The sequence below is a fragment of the Melanotaenia boesemani genome, chromosome 21 (genome assembly GCF_017639745.1).
Source record: "Melanotaenia boesemani isolate fMelBoe1 chromosome 21, fMelBoe1.pri, whole genome shotgun sequence".
NCBI lineage: Eukaryota > Metazoa > Chordata > Actinopteri > Atheriniformes > Melanotaeniidae > Melanotaenia > Melanotaenia boesemani.
Window position 1 is genome coordinate 745,779 of NC_055702.1, and position 27,146 is coordinate 772,924.

A 27,146-nucleotide genomic window follows, 5' to 3' on the forward strand; every position below is an offset into this window, starting at 1 on the left:
GACTCTGGTCTGGATTCTGGTCTGGACTGTGGTCTGGACTGTGGTCTGGACTCTGGTCCGGACCCTGGTCTGGAATGTGGCCTGGACCCTTGTCTGGATTCTGGTCTGGACTGTGGTCTGGGCTGTGGTCTGGACTGTGGTCTGGACTCTGGTCCGGACCCTGGTCTGGAATGTGGCCTGGACCCTGGTCTGGACTCTGGTCCGGACCCTGGTCTAGAATGTGGCCTGGACCCTGGTCCGAACCCTGGTCTGGACTGTGGTCTAGACCCTGGTCTGGATCCTGGTCTGGACTGTGGTCTGCACTCTGGTCTGAACTCTGGTCTGGACTGTGGTCTGGACCCTGGTCCGGACTCTGGTCTGGACTCTGGTTTGGACTCTGGTCTGGGCTGTGGTCTGGACTGTGGTCTGGACTCTGGTCAGGACCCTGGTCTGGAATGTGGCCTGGACCCTGGTCCGAACCCTGGTCTGGACTGTGGTCTGGACCCTGGTCTGGATCCTGGTCTGGACTGTGGTCTGCACTCTGGTCTGAACTCAGGTCTGGACCCTGGTCTGGACTCTGGTCTGGACTGTGGTCTGGACCCTGGTCCGGACTCTGGTCTGGACTCTGGTTTGGACTATGGCCTGGACTGTGGTCTGGACCTTGGTCTGGAGTCTGGTCTGGACTCTGGTCTGGACCCTGGTCTAGACTGTGGTCTGACCCCCTGGTCTACACTGTGGTCTGGACCCTGGTCCGGACCCTGGTCTGGACTGTGGTCTGGACCCTGGTCTGGACTCTAGTTTGAATTCTGGTCTGGACTCACTGACCTGAATCTTTAGATCTCACAGTCCTGCTTGGTTTATTTGAACTTTTCTTTGTGTAAACTACAAACCAGTATAAACAGGAAACCAGTATAAACTAGAAACCAGTTTAAACTGGAAACCAGTATAAACAGGAAACCAGTATAAACTAGAAACCAGTTTAAACTAGAAACCAGTATAAACAGGAGACCAGTATAAACTAGAAGCCAGTTTAAACTGGAAACCAGTATAAACAGGAGACCAGTATAAAGTACAAACCAGTATAAACTGGACACCAGTAAAAACAGGAAACCAGTATAAACTAGAAACCAGTATAAACTAGAAACCAGTATAAGCCAGAAACCAGTGTAAACTGGAAAAAAGTATAAACAGGAGACCAGTATAAACTAGAAACCAGTATAAACTAGAAACTAGTATAAACAGGAAACTAGTATAATCAGGAGACCAGTATAAAGTAGAAACCAGTATAAACTGGAAACCACTATAAACTAGAAACCAGTTTAAACTGGAAACCAGTATAAACAGGAGACCAGTATAAACTAGAAACCAGTTTAAACTGGAAACCAGTATAAACAGGAGACCAGTATAAAGTACAAACCAGTATAAACTGGACACCAGTAAAAACAGGAAACCAGTATAAACTAGAAACCAGTATAAACTAGAAACCCGTATAAGCCAGAAACCAGTGTAAACTGGAAAAAAGTATAAACAGGAGACCAGTATAAACTAGAAACCAGTATAAACTAGAAACCAGTATAAACAGGAGACCAGTATAAACTAGAAACCAGTATAAACTGGAAACCAGTATAAACAGGAGACCAGTATAAAGTAGAAACCAGTATAAACTGGAAACCAGTATAAACAGGAGACCAGTATAAACAGGAGACCAGTATAAACTAGAAACCAGTATAAACTGGAGACCAGTAAAAACAGGAAACCAGTATAAACTGGAAACCAGTATAAACTGGAAACCAGTGTAAACAGGAGACCAGTATAAACTAGAAACCAGTATAAACTAGAAACTAGTATAAACAGGAGACCAGTATAAACTAGAAACCAGTATAAACCAGAAACCAGTATAAACCAGAAACCAGTATAAAGATGTTAAACTGGTCTCTTAGTCCTGGTTAAAACTCCACCGGTGGCATCTGGATGAGCTGCAAATGTTTACTGGTCTTACTGGGAAGTCCTGTTAAAAGTCCTCTAAAAAATTCTGGTCCAGGAGCCCCGGAGCAGCAGCTGGATGGGGAACCCTGGACCAGCTGATTTAAGAAGAAATTTCCGTCTTAATGTTTTCAGATCTGGATGTTTAATCAGCTCACATTAATTTACTTCTTCGCCGAGGCATGTGTAATCTGATTACTTGCAGTGTAATCTGATTACTTTCCTGGGCGCAGTCTGAGGGCTTCCTGTGGTCTCTGCCTCTCGGAGGAATGCGGTGAACGATGGGAGAAAGTCCTCCAACGCCACGAGCCATCTGATTGGCTGCTTCCCTCTGGGCCTGCCCTATAAGGAATCAAGCTGAGGAGACAGCAGAAGGGAGAGGAGGAGGGAGGAGGCTCAGCCATGTTTGGATGGAGGGATGGATGGAGGAGGTGGAGGGTTTAAAAACTTAGTGGAAGCATCTCTGACTCTCACTTCTGTCCTGCCCCCACCCACATCGTCCCAGCACTGCCACGGTAAGAGCTCCTCACCTCCTCCTCCTCACCTCCTCTTCTTCACCTCCTCCTCCTCACCTCCTTTTCCTCACCTTCTCTTCTTCACCTCCTTTTCCTCACCTTCTCTTCTTCACCTCCTCTTCCTCACCTCCTCCTCTTCACCTCTTCCTCCTCACCTTCTCTTCTTCACCTCCTTTTCCTCACCTTCTCTTCTTCACCTCCTCTTCCTCACCTCCTCCTCTTCACCTCTTCCTCCTCACCTCCTCTTCTTCACCTCCATCCTTCTCTCCTCCTTCTGATTAATCAATTAAAACAAACTTTTCAGACTCTGTGGAAAATTTCTGATTCTCCTGGCTGGTTCTGATTCATCTGGTCGGTTCTGATTCTTCTGGCTGGTTCTGATTCTTTTGGCTGGTTCTGATTCTCCTGGCTGGTTCTGATTCATCTGGTCGGTTCTGATTCTTCTGGCTGGTTCTGATTCATCTGGCTTGTTCTGATTCATCTGGTCGGTTCTGATTCTTCTGGCTGGTTCTGATTCTTTTGGCTGGTTCTGATTCTTCTGGCTTGTTCTGATTCATCTGGCTGGTTCTGATTCATCTGGCTGGTTCTGATTCTTCTGGCTGGTTCTGGTCGGTTCTGATTCTCCTAGCTTGTTCTGATTCATCTGGCTGGTTCTGATTCATCTGGCTGGTCCTGATTCATCTGGCTGGTTCTGATTCATCTGGCTGGTTCTGATTCTTTTGGCTGGTTCTGATTCTTCTGGCTGGTTCTGATTCTCCTGGCTGGTTCTGATTCATCTGGCTGGTTCTGATTCTTTTGGCTGGTTCTGATTCATCTGGCTGGTTCTGATTCATCTGGCTGGTTCTGATTCTTTTGGCTGGTTCTGATTCTTCTGGCTGGTTCTGATTCTCCTGGCTGGTTCTGATTCATCTGGCTGGTTCTGGTTGGTTCTGTGCTGCAGATTCTCTGTGAAATAAAATCGTTATTTTCATGTTTTAAAATTTTTGAAACAGAATCAATAAAATGATGAAGTGGAAGCTTCTGATTGGCTGAAACTGTTTCCATCACGTGTTAAATGAGGAGACAGATTGTGGAGAAACAACAGGAAGACGAAGGGAAGACGTCCAGAAGTCCTCTGGACCGACTGCTGGATCCGAGACCAGCAGCTGTTTTTTACAAGCACTGAAAATAAATTTGAAATATTTCCTCATTGTTTTAATCTGAAGTTTTTAACATTTTAATGAATCTTCGCACGTTCAGCCGAAGACCAGATTAACTTAAAACTTCTGAGTTCAGGAGGTTCTGGGACTTCTGGGTGTTAAAGGACTGCGTCATGGTCCAGGTTTTCCGTCTCTGAGCTGCAGCACCTCCTGCTGGTCGGAGCAGTTCGTTTCCAGCTAAACATCAGAAATCACAGATTTATAAAATCTGCCCAAATTAATGGATATTTGAACAGCTTTTAGATTCTCAGTGAGGACCTGCAGAAATATGAAGAACCACCTTGTTGTTGTTTACAGGAGACGTCAGTAAATGTCAGATCAGGTGGAAACAGCTGCAACAGGAAGGAGCTAAAGTCCAGAAACAGCCAGTAAAAAAAATGTAGCCAGAGCCTGACAGGCAACGCTGAGGGCAAAGAGAAACCATCTCTGCAGAAACAGCAGAAATATTCGATTCCTTAAGTTCATGACTAAATATGGAGCAAAGTCCTCTGCAGGGAGAGGAAGACGAGGAGAGATGAGGAAGGACAGATGGAGAGAGAGAGAGGGTGGGCGAGGGAGGCAACATGAAAGCAGGGGGTGAGCGAGGTAGGGAGGAGACGGGAGAGAGAGCATACCAAACACAGTCAGAACTCAACTTCATGACCTAAATAGGAAGTTTTCCCAGATGGAGCTGCAGGTCTGGTCCCAGGTCTTCCTCAGCCAAGGGACCAGGTCTTCCTCAGTCCTTCTCATTTCAGGGTGTTTTTTAAGTCAAACATTTTGCTTTGAATTTAGTTGATGTGATGATGAAGTAGCTTCAGCTGGATGAAGGTTTTTATCTGGTCCCATAAACTTCACTGATTCATAAAAGCAGACGTTCATGTTCGTCCATCAGTCATTTTCCACATGTCTGGAACCTGCAGGTCTGTAGACCTGGTCTAGAGGACCAGAACCAAAGATGCCATTAATAATACCCTAAAATAGATCTACACGAGTAGATTCCATTTAGTAGTTTATGTATTTATTAAAATCAGATTAAATCAGAATTAAAAGAATGAAATCAGAATGAATCTGAATAAATTAGATTCCTCAGGGAACAAACAAACCTGAGGTCACTGATGAGGAGGTTGTTGGTTGGTTCAGTCTGAGTTTAGAAGGAATGTGTGATTCTTGGAGCTGGATGTTTTTAACCTTTACTTCTTTTCCTCCTTCAGTTTTTCTCCAGTTATAGGGCAGCATCCGGACTGTCCACCAGGGGGCTGCAGCTCATGTTTATTTAATATATTTATTGAAGTGATTGATTGTGTGTGCTCCTCTTCCTCAGTGTGACTTGGTGTCCAAGGTTCTTGCTCCTCCACAGCGCCCCCTGCAATCATGTGTGACGACGAGGACAGCACTGCTCTGGTCTGTGATAACGGATCCGGACTCTGTAAGGCTGGGTTCGCGGGGGATGATGCCCCCAGAGCCGTCTTCCCCTCCATTGTGGGCCGGCCCAGACACCAGGTCAGAACAGGATAAATAACAGACCAATGAGAGAGCGGCATCTTTGGCCAGGTGTGAACTGACAGGTGTGTTTCAGGGCGTGATGGTGGGAATGGGGCAGAAGGACAGCTACGTTGGAGACGAGGCTCAGAGCAAGAGAGGAATCCTGACCCTGAAGTACCCCATCGAGCACGGCATCATCACCAACTGGGACGACATGGAGAAGGTGTCACACACATCTGACACGCACCTGATATGCAGCTGACACACACCTGATACGCACCTGACACACACCTGATAAGCACCTGACACACACCTGACACGCACCTGACACACACCTGACACGCACCTGATATGCACCTGACACGCACCTGACACACATCTGACACGCACCTGATACGCACCTGACACACACCTGATACGCACCTGACACACACCTGACACGCACCTGACACAAACCTGATACGCACCTGATATGCAGCTGACACACACACCTGATACGCACCTGACACACACCTGACACACACCTGATATGCAGCTGACACACACCTGACACACACCTGATATGCAGCTGACACACACCTGATACGCACCTGACACACCTGACACACACCTGATATGCAGCTGACACACACCTGATACACACCTGACACATACCTGACATGCACCTGACACACACACCTGATACGCACCTGACACACACCTGACACACACCTGAAATGCAGCTGACACACACACCTGACACACACCTGATATGCAGCTGACACACACACCTGATACGCACCTGACACACACCTGACACACACCTGATATGCAGCTGACACACACCTGATACGCACCTGATATGCAGCTGACACACACCTGATACGCACCTGACACACCTGACACACACCTGATATGCAGCTGACACACACCTGATACACACCTGACACACACCTGACACGCACCTGACACACACCTGATAGGCACCTGACACACACCTGATATGCAGCTGACACACACCTGATACGCACCTGACACACACCTGATATGCACCTGACACACACCTGATACGCACCTGACACACACCTGACACACACCTGATACGCACCTGACACGCACCTGACACACACCTGATATGCAGCTGACACACACCTGATACGGACCTGACACACACCTGATACGCACCTGACACGCACCTGATATGCACCTGACACACACCTGATATGCACCTGACACAAACCTGACACACACCTGATATGCACCTGACACACACCTGACACACACCTGATATGCACCTGACACACACCTGACACACACCTGATATGCACCTGACACGCACCTGATATGCACCTGACACACACCTGACACACACCTGATATGCACCTGACACACACCTGACACACACCTGATATGCACCTGACACACACCTGACACACACCTGATATGCACCTGACACACACCTGATATGCACCTGACACACACCTGACACACACCTGATATGCACCTGACACACACCTGATATGCAGCTGACACACACCTGACACACACCTGACACACACCTGACACACACCTGATATGCACCTGACACACACCTGACACACACCTGATATGCACCTGACACACACCTGACACACACCTGATATGCACCTGACACACAACTGATATGCAGCTGACACACACCTGACACACACCTGATACGCACCTGACACACACCTGACACACACCTGATATGCACCTGACACACACCTGACACACACCTGATATGCACCTGACACGCACCTGATAGGCAGCTGACACACACCTGATACGCACCTGATATGCAGCTGACACACACCTGATACGCACCTGATATGCAGCTGACACACACCTGATACGCACCTGACACACACCTCACACACACCTGATATGCAGCTGACACACATCTGATACACACCTGACACGCACCTGACACACAACTGAAACGCAGCTGACACACACCTGATACGCACCTGACACACACCTGATACGCACCTGACACACACCTGATATGCACCTGACACACACCTGATATGCACCTGACACACACCTGACACACACCTGATATGCACCTGACACACACCTGATATGCACCTGACACACACCTGACACACACCTGATATGCACCTGACACACACCTGATATGCAGCTGACACACACCTGACACACACCTGATATGCACCTGACACACACCTGATATGCAGCTGACACACACCTGACACGCAGCTGACATGCACCTGACACACACCTGATATGCAGCTGACACACACCTGATATGCACCTGACACACACCTGACACACACCTGATATGCACCTGACACGCACCTGACACGCAGCTGACACACACCTGACACACACCTGATATGCAGCTGACACACACCTGATATGCACCTGATATGCACCTGACACACACCTGACACACACCTGATATGCACCTGACACACACCTGACACACACCTGATATGCACCTGACACACACCTGATATGCAGCTGACACACACCTGACACACACCTGATACGCACCTGACACACACCTGACACACACCTGATATGCACCTGACACACACCTGACACACACCTGATATGCACCTGACACGCACCTGATAGGCAGCTGACACACACCTGATACGCACCTGATATGCAGCTGACACACACCTGATACGCACCTGATATGCAGCTGACACACACCTGATACGCACCTGACACACACCTCACACACACCTGATATGCAGCTGACACACATCTGATACACACCTGACACGCACCTGACACACAACTGATACGCAGCTGACACACACCTGATACGCACCTGACACACACCTGATACGCACCTGACACACACCTGATATGCACCTGACACACACCTGATATGCACCTGACACACACCTGACACACACCTGACACACACCTGATATGCAGCTGACACACACCTGATACACACCTGACCAGCCAGAAGACACCTGTGTGAGCCCTGCTGACCCGCGTCTGCTCTCTGATTGGTCAGATCTGGCATCACTCATTTTACAACGAGCTGCGCGTGGCTCCAGAGGAACATCCCACCCTGCTGACAGAGGCGCCACTCAACCCCAAAGCTAACAGGGAGAAGATGACGCAGGTACATCCCATAATATTCACCATGGAGACAGAGGCCTGCTGAGATACAAACAGTGATGTTTTACCTTTATAATAATTTATTACATGTAATAAACAGATAGTAGCAGTACACGATAGTTTGTTATAAAATCCTTATCAATCAGATGAAAAATTATTGATCAAATATTTGGATGAAATATTTCTGAGTGAAAGAAAAAAAGGAGAAAACAATAAATTAACATTTTTATCCTGAAATATTTTATTTTTACTGAGTCTATCAGATAACTGAGCTGTGAAAAAAAAAATTTAATTTTTATTATTTTATCATTTTTATAATTTCTCTTATTTTACTATTATTTTCCAAAAAAATTAGATAAAATAATTTAGTTATAAATCTGAGCTCTTGTACTGATGATGTAAAGGTGTGTGAAGGGTTAGGTCATCAGGTGTGTTTAAATCCTCCTGCTCTGATTGGCTGCTTGTGTCCTCATGGTGAACGTGTGTGTGTGTGCGTGTGTGTTCAGATCATGTTCGAGACGTTTAACGTTCCTGCCATGTACGTGGCCATCCAGGCCGTCCTGTCGCTCTACGCCTCGGGTCGTACCACAGGTTGGACCACACCCACCACAGTCTCACATTTTCTATTGTTGTCTATTATTTTTACTGTGAGGGACATCTGGGACGATGACGCGTCCGGACTGGGCCGGTCAGAGAATGAACAGGAATGAACTGGTTTCCAGTACAAAACATTTCTTCTACTTTTCCTCTTTCCTTGGTTTTTGTCCCTCCTGTCTTTCCGTCCCCCCGCTGGTCTCACCTCAGACATTTGAACTTCCTGTCCGTCCTCAGGTATCGTCCTGGACTCGGGCGACGGCGTCACCCACAACGTTCCGATCTACGAGGGTTACGCTCTGCCTCACGCCATCATGAGGTTGGACCTGGCGGGCCGTGACCTCACCGACTACCTCATGAAGATCCTGACCGAGCGGGGCTACAGCTTCGTCACCACCGGTACCACGCCCCCGCTTGGCCACGCCCCCGCAGTACACCTGGCCAGGCTGCGTCTGACCCGTCTGTGTCTCTGTCTGTCTGTCCTCAGCTGAGAGGGAGATCGTGCGCGACATCAAGGAGAAGCTGTGCTACGTGGCTCTGGACTTCGAGAACGAGATGGGGACAGCGGCCACCTCGTCCTCTCTGGAGAAAAGCTACGAACTGCCCGACGGACAGGTCATCACCATCGGCAACGAGAGGTTCCGCTGCCCCGAGACGCTCTTCCAGCCCTCCTTCATCGGTCAGACACCCGTCCCACCCACCTCACCTGTCCATGTCCCACCTGTCTTACCTTAGCTGCAAATCATTTCTACTCCTCCTCAGATTTCTGTCCCTCCCAGTTAGTCTTTCACCCGAAGACAAAAAACAGGAGACTGGTTGGTTTTCTGTCTCACGTCCTCACCTCCGAGAGACATTTCTGGTGTAAATTCAGACTAAAGCCAGCATCTTCCTGCAGGGATGGAGTCGGCCGGAATCCACGAGACCACCTACAACAGCATCATGAAGTGTGACATCGACATCCGTAAAGACCTGTACGCCAACAACGTGCTGTCAGGAGGGACCACCATGTACCCGGGCATCGCAGACCGCATGCAGAAGGAGATCACCGCCCTGGCTCCCAGCACCATGAAGATCAAGGTACCTCCCACAAGACTCCGCCCACTCCTGCCCACCTTAACCCCACCTGTCCAATGTTTTAGTTACAGATTAACCGATTAACCAGATTAACAAGATTAACATATTAACTTGATTAATAGATTATTCAGATTAAATAGATTAACCAGAGTAATTTATTAACTAGAATAACCAGATTAATCAAATTAACCAGATTAACAAGATTAATACATTAAGTAGATAAACTACATTAACTGTTAACCAGACTAATAAGATAAAAATATTAACTAGGTGACCTAGATTAACTAGATTATTAGATTAACCAGATTAACTATATTAATATATTAACTAGATGAGCTAGAAAAACTAGATTAATAGATCAACCGTATTAACGTGATTAACCAAATTAACCAGATTAACGATCAACCAGATTTTTCTGTGTAAACTCCAGCTGGGTGCCTTCATGGTTTCTATGACGATGTCCAGGAAACGAGGTCTGATCAGAGATCACGTTTGAACCCGTCATGGACGAGTTTTTGATCACCGGCGACGTGTCACATTTAAAACCGAAGAACTTGTACTGAAGCTGCTGTAAAAACGTATCAGGTTTTTCTATTGATTAACTTCGTGCTGCACGGTGGTGTGGTGGTTAGCACCGCAGCCTCACCGCAAGGAGGTTGCTGGTTTGAGTCTTGGCTGAGGGTTCGTACCGTGAGGGAGGCGGCCTTTCTGTGTGGAGTTTGCATGTTCTCCCCGTGTATGCGTGGGTTCTCCGGCTTCCTTCCACCATCCAAAGACATGATGTTAGGTTAACTGATGACTAAATTCTCCCTAGGTGTGTGTGTGAATGGTTGTTTGTCCCCTGTGTGTCGGCCCTGCGATGGACTGGTGACCTGTCCAGGTGTACCTGCCCCTCACCTGTTAATGCTGGGATAGACTCCAGCTTACCCGCGACCCGTAATTCAGGCCTGATCAAAACGATGGAATGTGAAATAATTTTAACTTTTAAATGGACGTTTGATTCCATGATGCTAATGTCTCATTTAAGAGCCATTTTTTTGGAACTTGAATGCTCTGAGGTAACCTTTAAACTCCGCCCCCTCAGATCATTGCTCCCCCAGAGAGGAAGTACTCGGTGTGGATTGGTGGCTCCATCCTGGCCTCCCTCTCCACCTTCCAGCAGATGTGGATCAGCAAGCAGGAGTACGACGAGGCTGGACCCTCCATTGTCCACCGCAAGTGCTTCTAACAGCCCAGCCCGGTCTTTGTGCTCGCATTACCGTCCACCCCCCGGCACCGCCTTATTTTAACCTGCACCAAGGTCCAGTCACAGAACCCAGATAAAAACCAGAACCAGCTCCAAGAATCAGCAGTGGACCTGGGTCCCAGCTCCTCGCTGAGAAGGGAACTGACCCGATGAATAAAAACCCAGAGATCCTCCCTCCCTCCACACCGTGAAACTGTGAATGTGCTGCTTTGTCCCCGCCCCTGCTCACGTGACCCTGCCTTATGTCCCCGGCCCCTTCTCACATGACCCCGCCTTATGTCCCCGCCCTCTACTCACATGACCCTGCCTTATGTCCCCGGCCCCTTCTCACATGACCCCGCCTTATGTCCCCGCCCTCTACTCACGTGACCCTGCCTTATGTCCCCGGCCCCTTCTCACATGACCCCGCCTTATGTCCCCGCCCTCTACTCACATGACCCCGCCTTATGTCCCCGCCCTCTACTCACATGACCCTGCCTTATGTCCCCGGCCCCTTCTCACATGACCCCGCCTTATGTCCCCGCCCTCTGCTCACATGACCCTGCCTTATGTCCCCGCCCTCTGCTCACATGACCCCGCCTTATGTCCCCGCCCTCTGCTCACATGACCCTGCCTTATGTCCCCGCCCTCTGCTCACATGACCCCGCCTTATGTCCGTCTCCATGTTGGTTCTGTCTCGTCAAAGTCTGTTTCTATTTTTGATGAATAAAGCTTGAAAGTCACCGGCTGGAGTTTTCTTCCATTGCTGGGGAGCAGAGCAGATTCAAAGCCTTCTGATGATGTCACAGCGTGTATGATGATGTCATAGCTGATGCGGTCTGGGTCGGGAACCGGAAGTGTGGTCGAGAAAGACAATAAAGAGCTCTCATATGACACAAAGCTTCTTGTTGTTACTTCTGTTGATCTTCATTCAACTATTGATTCTTGTTGTCATAGCAACAGATCGTTCTGCTTAATTATGAACCATAAGGAGCCAGAATTTCCTCATTAAGGGTTTGGGATTTTAAAAGATCCAGTTTAGAGCCATTAAAGGTGTTTCCCCACAGCCTCCTCCAGACCCCGCCTCCTGAGTGACATCACTTCCTCTGAAGGATCAGCTGACTGATCCACACACAGAGGTCTTACATGATGATGTCATCGAGCCAGAAAAGGTTGGACCAGCAGTCCAGGGGTTTCATTACTAACCGTGGTGTTCGCATTAAACGAAGCCGGAAAGTGGCGTACGTCATTCTGCCAAGCTGGGAAGCAACCCGCCCGGGGCAGGGTCCTCCGGGCCTGGACCGGGAACCTCCGATCTAGAACGCGCGGGGCAGGGTCCTCCGGGCCTGGACCGGGAACCTCCGATCTAGAACGCGCGGGGCAGGGTCCTCCGGGCCTGGACCGGGAACCTCCGATCTAGAACGCGCGGGGCAGGGTCCTCCGGGTCTGGACGGACCACAGCCGTCACTCTTACCGTGGTTTTCTCTTTCTGGGTGGGGAACAAAGGAAACTTCAGACTGGAGCAGCAGTTTGTTCTTTATTACCAAAAAAGTTTTAAAAACAGTATTCAGGTCACAAGACTCTGCTTCAGCAAAACAAACAAATGTAAACAACAACAACAACAGCTGCAGTGCCTCATCCCAAACACACCAACACACACTTCACTAGAGAGGAAAACTCCGGAAAACTCCAACTCCGATCAGGAAGGCGCCCCCTGCTGCCTCAACCGACACCCGCAGCTTATTTACATGTAAACATCAAACATTTTCATTCTGGAATAAACAACCAGCTTTCAGGTTTTTCACCACGTCAACAAATATGTAAAAACTTTAAAGTAAACGTTTTACAGGTGACAGAATCATCGGATTATTCCAGCTGGAGGTAAAACGGTCGGATTCACAGCAAAGGTTCCAACATCCCGGGAGAAGTTACAGCGTCACGACGCTCTGCTCTCCTGGCAGCACCTGAACACGTCGCTACCAGGATCTAAACGTCGTCATGGTTACAGACTCAGTTTGTTACTGCTGAGCCAGTCTGCAGGTGTTTCCTCCACCTGTCAGAGGAATACGAGTCCTCTAATCATCCTAATCTGGAATATTCTGAGAACGCTTCGGGGCGTTTACAGTCTGATTGGTTGTTCACGTACGAGGCGTTCAGGAACTGACAGACTTCATGGGAGCAGAATTAGACTTGAAACTTTACTCACTGCAAATAAACAGGAAGCTGTGATGTGGGAGCTCAATGAGAGTAAACAGCTGTTTCATGTTTGTCTTCAAGTTTCCTTTTAAATCTGGTTCCCTGAACTCATCTTCACCTTCGCTGAGCCGTCAGACGATGATGAGAAGGCACTTGGTCACTCTAGCGTCGTATTTTTGTTCGTGTCCTGTAAACGCATCACGCTGCAGGACGTAATGATCCACGAAGCAGAAAAATAGAATCTGTGTCTTTGTGCAGCAACAACAAAAGAAACAAACTCCACAAAAACCCAGAAAACTTCAAGTAAACTCAACATCAACACACACACTGGTCAGCTTCCTCTTCACAGCGCCTCCTGTCGGTCACCTGAGGTCCAGCAGGTTCAGCTTTGAGTCTCTGACCACCACATGTTTACACACCTGAAATGATGTCAGAGGGGGCGGGGCCATGAAAACAGTACAGGTGAGTAAAACTACAATTCGCTCACATTTAGAGGAGAAAAAACCTGTTAGCGTAGATTAGCACAAAGACTGAACACAGAGGGAAATGTTAGCTTAGCATAAGGACTGACAGGAATACGAGTTTATTTGTACGTCACATTTCATGTACAAGACGATTCAAAGTGCTTCAGATAAACGCATCAGAGCAGGAGCAGGAAGCCACAACCGGCGTATTAACAACAAACTTAATGCATAAAATGCAAGAAATGAAGTTCCAGTGTCGGGAATTAAAGGCGCAGTGCACCTAAAAACGTAAACACAGTTTTACTGAAGTGTGGTGAAAACCATCTTTACTGATGATAAAATGAGTATTTTTTATTTATTTTAAAAACAGGATTTTGTGGGTAAAAAATGTCTCACAGCGCCCCCTACAGGGTAAAACCAGGGTTTCTTTTGTGATGTAGAGCCGTACTTGGTGCTTCTCTACGTCACGAGAAAATGTTAAAACCCCACAGCCCCTCCCTCCAGATGCAGGTAGGCGGGGCCTCGCCTCACAGGCATAGAAAGCCACGCCCACCAACACATATGAAGGGATGTGAGCTGATCTGGTGTAGATCTGCTAGATTCAGACTGTTCTCTGGAATGTTCCTGCGATGGGACGGATTTGTGCTTCTGAGGGTGTAAAAGTAACACTGGACTTTATAAATAAAATAAAAATAAATGAATCTGCTGCTGGTGTTCCGTCTGAACCCTGAGGAAATATTTATCTCCAGAATGTTCTGCTCAGCAGAACCAAGGTGGAAGAGAATCGTTCTCACCGTAAACAAGGGGGGCTCCTTGGAGTGAGGATGGAAACCTTTGAGTCTGCAGCCAGAAACCTCAGACATCCCCGGACCGGTCAGCCTGAACACACCAGTACTGAGACACCAGAGACAGAATGGTCAGCAGGTGGAACTGAAAGGAATCATGGGAAATATTTTAGACATACTCGTTGTGTTTAGGAGCGCAGACGATGGCCACGGCCTCCGGAAGCATCAGCTGATACGAGCAGTGAGTGTGGAGGTCCACGCTGGAGAGGAAGGCCGTCTGCGTGGGATGAGTCTGGACACACAAAGGTCAGGGGTCATTGCGGGTCAGAGGTCACTGCGGGTCAGAGGTCACTGCGGGTCACAGGTCACGCGTGGGTCAGGTTAGAATAAACAAGTGAAAGGTTTTTGACCAATGGACCGTCTCAGCTGACGTTTCCACAGAAATTTCTCGGCCTTTCTGTTCCTATCTATGTTCCTTCCCACCAATAAGCTGTTGTTGGACCACAGACCCTGTTGCCGTGGCAACGTGAGCGCATGCAAATGAAGGAGACAAACAACGAGGTCATTTTTCTGTCTGATTCATGGTGTGTGTGTTCTGGTTTTTAACACTCTGTGGGGACCTGCCCGGTTTAATGTGCCATGATATTTTTAGGTTCATCATCTTGAAACCTGGACATTCCGGCTGGCGTTCCTCTTTGAAATACAAATTTCCCAGAACCGAGGCACAGACTGAACTGTCTTTAACGTGTGTGTGTGTGTGTGTGTGTGTGTGTGGTCGTACATGGATCCAACCCAGAGTCAACAGGTTCTGTTGGTCCTGGAAACCGAACAGCTCCTCTACGTTCTCCATGTCGCAGAAATCTGGACCAGCCGACTGCTTCGGGATCACGACGTGAGTCAGAACGAACTCGTTGTGTGTCTGAGGGCGAGAGACAATTACAGGACAGCAGAGAGAGAGAGACTGTTAGTGGTTGGATTTGGATGCGATGGCCTGTCAGAACCAGGCTACAGCAGCCGGACTCACCAGCCGTCCACAGAGAACTCCGCAGGTTTCGATCCCTCTGACCGTGTTGGAGTCGGCCAGCAGGAGAAAGCGATGGGTCAGATCTCTGGGAATCACCACCCGCCTCAGACCCTCCACCCGCTGACCTGCACACACAACAACATTCCTGACATCACACAGAACCAGTGGGACATTTCACTGGTTGCCATGGTGATGTCCCCACCAGGAGCCTAAACATGAGGGGCTTTCCGACTGTAGTTCCTATAACCTTTTCAGGAACCAGGCCATTTTTTGCGCATGTGGACATACAGGAACTAGGGGGTTCCTACTCCGAGGCAGGGTCTTTTCGGGGTTCTACAGGAACCCTCATGACGTAGGTGTCTGGTGACTAGTAGCTCCGCCGCTCCCACATTTCCCACGCTTCTTGTTTCCCCACCATATTTAAAAACCACGGCTGCAGCTACGGACGACAACAACATGCGGTAAACGGACCGACGAGGTCAGCAGCGGAATTAATTAATCAGTTCTCAGAGAACGCGGGAATTTATCACAATGTGAAGCAGCGCAGGGAGAAACTCACACGAGACCACAGATAAATTAAGGACCACGTGGTCACATGACCTCTGAGGCTACTTTGTACTGGCTTCCTGTTAGTTTTAGGACTCAGTACAAGATGTTATTACTCGTTTTAAAGCCTTAAATGGTTTAGCTCCCCCCGTCAGAGCTCCAGCCAGGACTCGGAGGTCCTCTTCACAGCTCCTTCTGAAGGTCCCGTCCTCTAGGCTCAGATTCAGGGGTGGCGGAGCTTCTTCAGGTCGGCTTGCCCCTTCACATCAGAGCTACCCAGTCTGGTTCTGGTTTTAAGTCCTTGCTCTAGACCAACTTAGCTTGACATTTGCTGGCTTTGACTTTTTATTCCAGTTTTATCATATTTATTGATTTTTATTTTTATTGATTTTTATTGTTCAGCACGTTGGGCAGCTGGTTGCAGAAAATGTGCTGTATAAATAAACTGGAGTTGAATTCTTTAATGAATTTAATTAATTAATCTGGTCTTTTAATTTTTCCTTGCTTCCATTAAGAGAAAAGGCCTGATAACTCTCATAGTGAACCTGCAGCTTTGTTTTCCGCCACAGAACATTCCAGAAGTTCATCAGGATTCTCTCAAAGCTGTGGGACCAGAACCTAAAGGGTTCTGATAGGAGGGTGCTGATTGGAGGGTTCTGATTGGAGGGTTCTGATTGCATGGCTGTGATGCGATCTGTGTGTACTCACTGTGTACTCCTGCCAGGGTGGCGGCTGCTTGGCTAATGGAAGTAGGAGGTCTGCTTCTGTTTGGCTCCGCCCCCTGGGGTCGTACACTGTTTCTGATTGACTGCTGGGACAAACAGGAGCCATCTGTGACCTCAGGAACTTTGGTTTCCACCTACAGGAGAAACAACCGCTGTAACCTCAGCAGAACTCAGCAGAACTCAGTAGAACTCAGCAGCAGGAGCATAGCACCTTTAGCTCCACCTCCCCTCCTCTCTTATTGGCCTGTTCCTGGCGCCTCAACTGGTCTTCAAAGTATCGAAACTGTTCTGACTCGATCTGCATGCGGCGCAGGGCGGCCACTCGTTGCTTCTCCTCCTCCAGCAGCAAGACACGCCTCCTGTCCTCATCCAATAAGGAGAGGCGCTGCAGCTGCTGGCCACACCCCTCCACCACCACTGCCTGGTTCTGAGGAGGAACACAGTCACTGACATGTGATTCACAGCCTGAGGGCGGGACCTGTTCTAAGGTCACCTGACCGATAACTAACAAATGCACCAGATCCGAGCTTCACCTGAACTCACCATGCAGACCCGGTTCCCCTGGATGATCCTCATCCTGCTCAATCAATAATCAGTTTCATCAAAATTCCTGCAGACGCACCGGCTGACTGACCGCAGCTCTGAGATAAACCCTGACCTGTAACCTGATTATCAGATAAAACCCTGATTGGGCCAGAACTGGTCTGACCTGGACTCTGAGGAACTCGCTGTGTTCTCTGCCGTACTTCTCCTGGAGACGTCTCTTCAGCTCGTCCTTCTGAGGAAACGCCACATCCTGAAGCTTCTGCAGAGACGGGGACATGGGGGGGACAGGACCTGGACTCAGAGGTCTGAGGTGGACTGAGGAGGACTGGGGAGGTCTAAAGAGGACTGGGGAGGTCTGGGGAGGACTGAGGAAGTCTAAAGAGGACTGGGGAGGACTGAGGAGGTCTAAAGAGGACTGGGGAGGTCTGGGGAGGGTTACCTTCATGATGAGCTGCTTCTCTGGGATAGATGAACACTGCTGGTAGTCTCTGTGACTCGGCAGCTTCTCTACAAACAGACTGAACACAGAAAGAAGCAGCAGGTGAAATAGCAGGTGCAACAAGCCCCGCCCCCTGCCCCGGTGACGCAGCAATGGGTCTCACGTGATGAACTTGGTGTAGAGGACGTAGGCATTCTCTAGGCTGCCCTCCTCCAGGTAGACCGCCGCCATGCGCTCCATTTCCACTCCGGACCGGAAGTACCGTCGAGGCGTGATGTCCTCGTTGATCTCCACACTGCATCCCATCTTCGCCAGCGCCCGGATCCGCTCCGCCGCCGTCAGAGACACATCGGTGTAATCCGGCTCTGCTGCCAGCTTCTTCTGCACATGCACACATTCACATCTGTCACCATGGTAACCAGACTGCCACTGCAAAAGATCTCAACTTTGGAAACAAAGTTGGAGGAGCCTCAGAGGCCACGGTGCTGGTCCTCTGCTTGGGATGCACACAGATGTCTGTGTTGGTGGTTCCATCAGAACCAGAACCAGAATCTGGAGCTTCAGATCTGGCACAGCTAAGCTGTGTTTACAGGCAGCACACAGATTTTCTGGTCCTGCAGGGAGCCTGAATGCAGCATTTGATCCAAGACATGAACACATCACTTTACTGATGATGAGCTAAAAAAAACTTTCTACCCTGGAATTTAACATTTTCCCAAACTAACATTAGCCTAACCTCAACGAACCTCAACTAACCCAAACTAACATTACCCTAACCTCAACGAACCTCAACTAACCTAAACTAGCATTACCCTAACCTCAACGAACTTCAACTAACCCAAACTAGCATTACCCTAACCTCAACGTACCTCAACTGACCCAAACTAACATTAGCCTAACCTCAACGAACCTCAACTAACCCAAACTAACATTACCCTAACCTCAACTAACCTAAACTAGCCCAAACTCAAATTAGCCTAACCTCAACTAACCCAAACTAACATTAGCCTAACCTCAACTAACCTAAACTAGCCCAAATTAGCATTACCCTAACCTCAACGTACCTCAACTGACCCAAACTAACATTAGCCTAACCTCAACGAACCTCAACTAACCCAAACTAACATTACCCTAACCTCAACCAACCGAAACTAGCCCAAACTCATATTAGCCTAACCTCAACAAACCCAAACTAACATTAGCCTAACCTCAACTAACCTAAACTAGCCCAAACTAACATTAGCCTAACCTCAACTAACCTAAACTCACCCAACATAACATTAGCCTAACCTCAACTAACCCAAACTAACATTACCCTAACCTCAATGAACCTCAACTAACCCAAACTAGTATTGCCCTAATCTCAAAGAACCTCAACTAACCCAAACTAGCATTGCCCTAACCTCAACGAACCTCTGCTAACCCAAACTAACATTAGCCTAACCTCAACGAACCTCAACTAACCCAAACTAACATTAGCCTAATCTCAACGAACCTCAACTAACCCAAACTAACATTAGCCTAACCTCAACTAACCCAAACTAACATTAGCCTAACCTCAACGAACCTCAACTAACCCAAACTAACATTAGCCTAACCTCAACGAACTTCAACTAACCCAAACTAGCATTACCCTAACCTCAACTAACCTAAACTAGCCCATACTCAAATTAGCCTAACCTCAACTAACCCAAACTAGCCCAAACTAACATTAACCTAACCTCAACTAACCTAACCTAACCCAAACTACCATTAGCATAACCTCAACTAACCTAAACTAACATTAGCCTAACCTCAACTAACCCAAACTAACATTAGCCTAACCTCAACTAACCCAAACTAACATTACCCTAACCTCAACGAACTTCAACTAACCCAAACTAGCATTACCCTAACCTCAACGTACCTCAACTGACCCAAACTAACATTAGCCTAACCTCAACGAACCTCAACTAACCCAAACTAACATTACCCTAACCTCAACTAACCTAAACTAGCCCAAACTCAAATTAGCCTAACCTCAACTAACCCAAACTAACATTAGCCTAACCTCAACTAACCTAAACTAGCCCAAATTAGCATTACCCTAACCTCAACGTACCTCAACTGACCCAAACTAACATTAGCCTAACCTCAACGAACCTCAACTAACCCAAACTAACATTACCCTAACCTCAACCAACCGAAACTAGCCCAAACTCAAATTAGCCTAACCTCAACAAACCCAAACTAACATTAGCCTAACCTCAACTAACCTAAACTAGCCCAAACTAACATTAGCCTAACCTCAACTAACCTAAACTCACCCAACATAACATTAGCCTAACCTCAACTAACCCAAACTAACATTACCCTAACCTCAATGAACCTCAACTAACCCAAACTAGTATTGCCCTAATCTCAAAGAACCTCAACTAACCCAAACTAGCATTGCCCTAACCTCAACGAACCTCTGCTAACCCAAACTAACATTAGCCTAACCTCAACGAACCTCAACTAACCCAAACTAACATTAGCCTAATCTCAACGAACCTCAACTAACCCAAACTAACATTAGCCTAACCTCAACTAACCCAAACTAACATTAGCCTAACCTCAACGAACCTCAACTAACCCAAACTAACATTAGCCTAACCTCAACGAACTTCAAATAACCCAAACTAGCATTACCCTAACCTCAACTAACCTAAACTAGCCCATACTCAAATTAGCCTAACCTCAACTAACCCAAACTAGCCCAAACTAACATTAACCTAACCTCAACTAACCTAACCTAACCCAAACTACCATTAGCATAACCTCAACTAACCTAAACTAACATTAGCCTAACCTCAACTAACCCAAACTAACATTAGCCTAACCTCAACTAACCCAAACTAACATTACCCTAACCTCAACGAACCTCAACTAACCCAAACTAACATTACCCTAACCTCAACGAACCTCAACTAACCCAAACTAACATTAGCCTAACCTCAACGAACCTCAACTAACCCAAACTAACATTAGCCTAACCTCAACGAACCTCAACTAACCCAAACTAGTATTACCCTAATCTCAACGAACCTCAACTAACCCAAACTAGCATTACCCTAACCTCAACGAACCTCAACTAACCCAAACTAACATTAGCCTAACCTCAACTAACCTCAACTAACCCAAACTAACATTAGCCTAACCGCAACGAACCTCAACTAACCTAAACTAGCATTACCCTAACCTCAACGAACTTCAACTAACCCAAACTAGCATTACCCTAACCTCAACGTACCTCAACTGACCCAAACTAACATTAGCCTAACCTCAACGAACCTCAACTAACCCAAACTAACATTACCCTAACCTCAACTAACCTAAACTAGCCCAAACTCAAATTAGCCTAACCTCAACTAACCCAAACTAACATTAGCCTAACCTCAACTAACCTAAACTAGCCCAAATTAGCATTACCCTAACCTCAACGTACCTCAACTGACCCAAACTAACATTAGCCTAACCTCAACGAACCTCAACTAACCCAAACTAACATTACCCTAACCTCAACCAACCGAAACTAGCCCAAACTCAAATTAGCCTAACCTCAACAAACCCAAACTAACATTAGCCTAACCTCAACTAACCTAAACTAGCCCAAACTAACATTAGCCTAACCTCAACTAACCTAAACTCACCCAACATAACATTAGCCTAACCTCAACTAACCCAAACTAACATTACCCTAACCTCAATGAACCTCAACTAACCCAAACTAGTATTGCCCTAATCTCAAAGAACCTCAACTAACCCAAACTAGCATTGCCCTAACCTCAACGAACCTCTGCTAACCCAAACTAACATTAGCCTAACCTCAACGAACCTCAACTAACCCAAACTAACATTAGCCTAATCTCAACGAACCTCAACTAACCCAAACTAACATTAGCCTAACCTCAACTAACCCAAACTAACATTAGCCTAACCTCAACGAACCTCAACTAACCCAAACTAACATTAGCCTAACCTCAACGAACTTCAACTAACCCAAACTAGCATTACCCTAACCTCAACTAACCTAAACTAGCCCATACTCAAATTAGCCTAACCTCAACTAACCCAAACTAGCCCAAACTAACATTAACCTAACCTCAACTAACCTAACCTAACCCAAACTACCATTAGCATAACCTCAACTAACCTAAACTAACATTAGCCTAACCTCAACTAACCCAAACTAACATTAGCCTAACCTCAACTAACCCAAACTAACATTACCCTAACCTCAACGAACCTCAACTAACCCAAACTAACATTACCCTAACCTCAACGAACCTCAACTAACCCAAACTAACATTAGCCTAACCTCAACGAACCTCAACTAACCCAAACTAACATTAGCCTAACCTCAACGAACCTCAACTAACCCAAACTAGTATTACCCTAATCTCAACGAACCTCAACTAACCCAAACTAGCATTACCCTAACCTCAACGAACCTCAACTAACCCAAACTAACATTAGCCTAACCTCAACTAACCTCAACTAACCCAAACTAACATTAGCCTAACCGCAACGAACCTCAACTAACCCAAACTAGTATTACCCTAATCTCAACGAACCTCAACTAGCCCAAACTAGCATTACCCTAACCTCAACGAACCTCAACTAACCCAAACTAACATTAGCCTAACCTCAACGAACCTCAACTAACCCAAACTAGCATTACCCTAACCTTAACTAACCTAAACTAGCCCAAACTCAAATTAGCCTAACCTCAACTAACCCAAACTAACATTAGCCTAACCTCAACTAACCTAAACTAGCCCAAACTAACATTAGCCTAACCTCCCCTAACCCAAACTAACATTACCCTAACCTCAACTAACCCAACCTAACATTCGCTTAACCTCAACTAACCCAAACTAACATTAGCCTAACCTCAACTAACCTAAACTAACCCAAACTACCATTAGCATAACCTCAACTAACCTAAACTAACATTAGCCTAACCTCAACTAACCCAAACTAACATTAGTCTAATCTAAACTAACCTAAACTAGCCCAACCTAACATTAGCCTAACCTCAACTAACCTAAACTGACCCAACCTAACATTAGCCTAACCTCAACTAACCTAAACTAACCCAACCTAACATCAGCCTAACCTCAACTAACCTAAACTGACCCAACCTAACATTAGCCTAACCTCAACTAACCTAAACTAACATTAGCTTAAACTCAACTAACCCAAACTAACATTAGACTACCCTGCAATAAACTAACCTGATCAGTCACAGCAGGTCGTAAGTTAGCTGCACTGAGCCTGAAGTCAGAATATTAACCTAATTTGTTGCCATGGTAACTGATGCTCAACTCATTGCCATGGTAACTGATGCTGGAATGAGAGCATTTTGTGTACAGAGTCTCAAATTATTGCTTCTGTGGTTCTGATTCAGATGGGTCGGAACCAGTCCATCCGGTCCAGATGGGTCGGAACCTACGTTTTCATGTTGACAGTTTGGAGACTGGAACCTTATGGAGCTCCCAGTAGCACCAGTGGTGATGACTAGAACTCACCAGCGTATTTAAGCTGAAGCCTTGCTCCATGTTGTGCACGTGCGTGTGTGTGTCACTGCTCGTCCCGCAGCCGCCTCGTCCATCTGCCGCCTCCCATGATGCTTCACTGCAGGGACACAGAAACAAGATGTCAACAACCAAACTAGCAGCTCAGATGTCATTAGAGTGGAATTCATCTTCATCATCACAGATGCTCGTCCTTCAGTCTGGTCCTCTGTTACCATGACAACCAGTAGCTAAGGTTCCACTGAATCACCCACTTTAACAGCCAGGAGAAGAAGAGTGAGTCTCTCTGATTCACTCCATCACCATGGCAACAGGTGCTCCCAGAAACATGAGTCCACACCTCGAGTCCACACCAGAACCACAAGTCCACACTGGTAATCCCAACTCTGGAGAAATTCTGTTTACCTGATCCTTTGATCCAGATCTGATCAGGTCTGGATCAATACCCGTCCTTTGTGTATATATCGAAGAGAAAGACAGACAGATTGTGGACGCTGGTGGTGACAGACAGAAGGAACGAAAGCCAGCGGCGGCTGTTCGCCTCACGAAGCTGATGGCGGGTCTGTGACCACCTTCTGCTTCATGTGGTGGTTCCAGGTGCTGGAGGTGAAGCAGGAACATCTACTAATGAGGCGGTTCCTGTCTGCTCCACAGCCCCTCCATCTGGTCCACGTCTCAGACCTGAGACTACCTGCAGGAGGAGATGGTCCCTGGTGTAGATACTAAATCCAGATGGATGGATGGAGGGATGGATCTGGTTTCAGGTCTCTCAGAGACTGACGTGATCAGGACGAGTTCAGAGGAACCTGCTCGTCCACCTGAACCATCTTAGTCTGGGTGTGTTCCTGTCAGACCCCCAGAACCGGTTCATCAGCCCATCACAAATCCTGCAGGAACCAGGACCAAGACCCAGAGGTGGGAAGCGGGACCAAAAGACAAATGTAGAACTTTTCAGACAACCCTGGACTTTGGGGCGGGTCCTACAGAGGAGAATGTCTGTGATTGGTCGAGAAGGCGCAGGATTTTATTTCCTTCTTGTCTCCGTTTTAATGAAATCTGGTCCAGCAACAGAACCTGAAGAACCAAACCCAGAGAAGTGGATGGTTAGCAGGTTCTGAGGTCAAACTACTAAATCAGATCTCCTGGCTCAGCCCGACCTCACCACCCAGAACCTCCGTGAGGACCCAGCAGACTCTGAAGTCCTCTTTAGTCCTGGATCAAAGTTATGTTTCCTTTTAATTTTTTTTCCATCGCTTCTGATTTCATTATTAACAGATCGCTGCCGATTTCTACCCGATCGATCAGCGACGTCATCCAAGATTAATTCAACTGATCAGAAAACATCACGTGACTGAACCTGTTGTTTTTTCCTGGTGGGGGGGTCAATTAATCCAAACCGACTGAAATAATCTGCCATCCAGACTGAAGAAACTGTCAGTCAATCGACCGATCGATCAGATCTGATTGATCATCTTTTAGCTGAAATCACTGCACGGCTCCTTTAACTGGATGCCAGGGGTTAATCTCCGGTTTAAAAAACCAGTAAAACCAGTTGGTTCCATGTCTTCTACCAGCTAAATGAGCGGAACCAGCGGAGGTGGACTCGGGTCTGCTCGGTTCGGACAGAAAATTCCGGTTCTGAGGGGAAGGATTTACCGGCTTGTCGTCGCTGTTCTGTCCGCGGACTGTTGGCATCCAGCGGCCACAGGTGGAACCTAGAGGCGAGGTGTGAGTCCAGACCGGGTCCGGGAGAGCACGTGGAGCCGGTCCACCGTGACTTACGTCCTCAGCCGAGACGGAACCGGGTGTAAAATGGCTGAAAAGTCCGGAGGCTCAAAACGGCGACTGACGGCTGATGGTGGCCGCGAAGATCGTCTCTACATGAGGACGGCTCACCCACATCTCCCGGTCCCCAGCAGCGGGCCGGACCTTCGTGCACATGCGCAACTCCGGTTCCACAGACAAGCGACCATCAATAGGATGTGTCACTCCGATGGATCTTTTTTCTTTTTCTTTTTTTTTACTTTTTCTTGAAACCACATGTATGGTGGCCCTGAAGAGCCATATCAATACAAAGACACAACACTTCACAATTAACCACAGCACAAGCTAGACCTTTTTTTCCCTTTACACCACACAACGTGAGGAAATGAACAATTTTAAGTCCTAATAAATAAACAGCTGAGATTTTTGGTAACTAATGCACTTACATGGAAAATGGGGCACAATGACACCTTCTTGTTTTTATCCAGATCATCAGTTTTATCAGAGTTTCTTCATCAATGTCGGCTGTTCAACTTCAGTCGTCACATCTGCTGGTTTCAGGACAGAAATCACCATGGAGACGGTTGGTGAAATGATGTATGAATTCTGCATTATGATCTAGAACATATAGAGGTGATGCAGAACAACATCTTCGGTGTGTCCCAATTCAGGATCTGCACATTTCGGAAAATGGGACAGCCTACCTAGCCAACAAGATTCCCATAGCAACGACACAGGACGCTGAATCACTTAAACCTCTGAAATCTCATAGGATCAGTGACTGGTAACACCGACCGCTAGCACCGACCGTTAGCACCGACCGTTAACACCGACCGTTAACACCGATCGTTAGCACCGATCGTTAGCACCGACCGTTAACACCGACCATTAGCACCGATCGTTAACACCGACCGTTAACACCGACCGTTAGCACCGATCGTTAGCACCGACCGTTAACACCGACCGTTAACACCGACCGTTAACACCGATCGTTAGCACCGATCGTTAGCACCGACCGTTAACACCGACCGTTAGCACCGATCGTTAACACCGACCGTTAACACCGACCGTTAGCACCGATCGTTAGCACCGACCGTTAGCACAGACCGTTAACACCGACCGTTAGCACCGACCGTTAGCACCGACCGTTAACACCGACCGTTAGCACCGATCGTTAGCACCGACCGTTAGCACCGACCGTTAACACCGATCGTTAGCACCGACCGTTAACACCGACCGTTAACACCGATCGTTAGCACCAATCATTAGCACCGATCGTTAGCACCAACCAGTAACACCGACTGTTAACACCGATCGTTAGCACCGATCATTAGCACTGATCATTAGCACCAAATGGTAACATCGATCGTTAGCACCAACCAGTAACACTGATCATTAGCACCGACCGTTAGCACCGACCAGTAACACTGATCATTAGCACCGACCGTTAACACCGATTGTTAGCACCAATCATTAGCACCGATCATTAGCACTGATCATTAGCACCAAATGGTAACATCGATCGTTAGCACCAACCGTTAGCACCAACCAGTAACACTGATCGTTAGCACCAACCAGTAACACTGATCATTAGCACCGACCGTTAGCACCGACCAGTAACACTGATCATTAGCACCGACCGTTAGCACTGATCATTAGCACTGATCATTAGCACTGACCGGTAACACCGACCGGTAACACTGATAGTTAGCACCTAATCCAAACAAGTTAGCATGCTAGCAAAAAATGCTAACTAGGTATATCAAAGTTCCCGTTTCTCACCTAGCCCTTTACCATTTCGCCTAGTATGTTAGCTAACATGCTAAAAAGTTAGCATGCTAGCAAAAAATGCTAACTAGGTAAATCAAAATTTCCCTTTCTCTGGTCGCCCTTTATCATATTGGCTAACATGTTAGCATGTTAGCTCACATGCTAACGCGTTAGCATGCTAGCAAAAAATG

The 27,146-nt window shown here is 47.3% G+C and overlaps 2 protein-coding genes and 1 long non-coding RNA gene across 7 annotated transcripts; 1 reads left to right on the plus strand and 2 right to left on the minus strand.

Moving 5' to 3' along the window:
* Nucleotides 1–2,360: 2,360 nt before the first annotated feature.
* Nucleotides 2,361–11,881, plus strand: acta2 (actin alpha 2, smooth muscle). The gene is made up of 9 exons (XM_041973751.1): nucleotides 2,361–2,477; nucleotides 4,980–5,158; nucleotides 5,235–5,363; nucleotides 8,139–8,249; nucleotides 8,752–8,836; nucleotides 9,077–9,238; nucleotides 9,327–9,518; nucleotides 9,735–9,916; nucleotides 10,998–11,881. Exons 2-9 carry the CDS (start codon nucleotides 5,030–5,032, stop codon nucleotides 11,139–11,141), a joined length of 1,134 nt encoding a protein of 377 aa, XP_041829685.1. The 5' UTR covers nucleotides 2,361–2,477; nucleotides 4,980–5,029; the 3' UTR covers nucleotides 11,142–11,881.
* Nucleotides 11,882–12,847: 966 nt separating this feature from the next.
* On the minus strand, nucleotides 12,848–25,713 carry stambpl1 (STAM binding protein-like 1). 2 transcript variants are annotated; one of them, XM_041974258.1, is made up of 12 exons: nucleotides 25,078–25,710; nucleotides 23,416–23,521; nucleotides 18,027–18,244; nucleotides 17,864–17,942; nucleotides 17,588–17,683; nucleotides 17,090–17,305; nucleotides 16,862–17,012; nucleotides 15,608–15,732; nucleotides 15,365–15,502; nucleotides 14,763–14,875; nucleotides 14,593–14,692; nucleotides 12,848–13,753 (listed from the first exon to the last, which is right to left on the minus strand). In XM_041974258.1, exons 2-12 carry the CDS (start codon nucleotides 23,443–23,445, stop codon nucleotides 13,697–13,699), a joined length of 1,323 nt encoding a protein of 440 aa, XP_041830192.1. In that variant the 5' UTR covers nucleotides 23,446–23,521; nucleotides 25,078–25,710; the 3' UTR covers nucleotides 12,848–13,696. The 2 variants fall into 2 exon arrangements, with proteins under 2 accessions (XP_041830192.1, XP_041830191.1); XM_041974257.1 differs by having other exon boundaries at nucleotides 17,588–17,942; nucleotides 25,078–25,713.
* Nucleotides 20,111–22,639, minus strand: LOC121632616. Of its 4 annotated transcripts, XR_006008937.1 has the most exons (7): nucleotides 22,613–22,639; nucleotides 22,090–22,253; nucleotides 21,710–21,863; nucleotides 21,474–21,514; nucleotides 20,725–20,796; nucleotides 20,427–20,498; nucleotides 20,319–20,354 (listed from the first exon to the last, which is right to left on the minus strand). It is a non-coding gene; the product is annotated as an uncharacterized LOC121632616 (long non-coding RNA). The 4 variants fall into 4 exon arrangements; XR_006008935.1 differs by lacking the exon at nucleotides 22,613–22,639 and adding an exon at nucleotides 20,111–20,149 and having other exon boundaries at nucleotides 20,345–20,498; nucleotides 22,090–22,274; XR_006008934.1 differs by lacking the exon at nucleotides 22,613–22,639 and having other exon boundaries at nucleotides 22,090–22,274.
* Nucleotides 25,714–27,146: the final 1,433 nt, after the last annotated feature.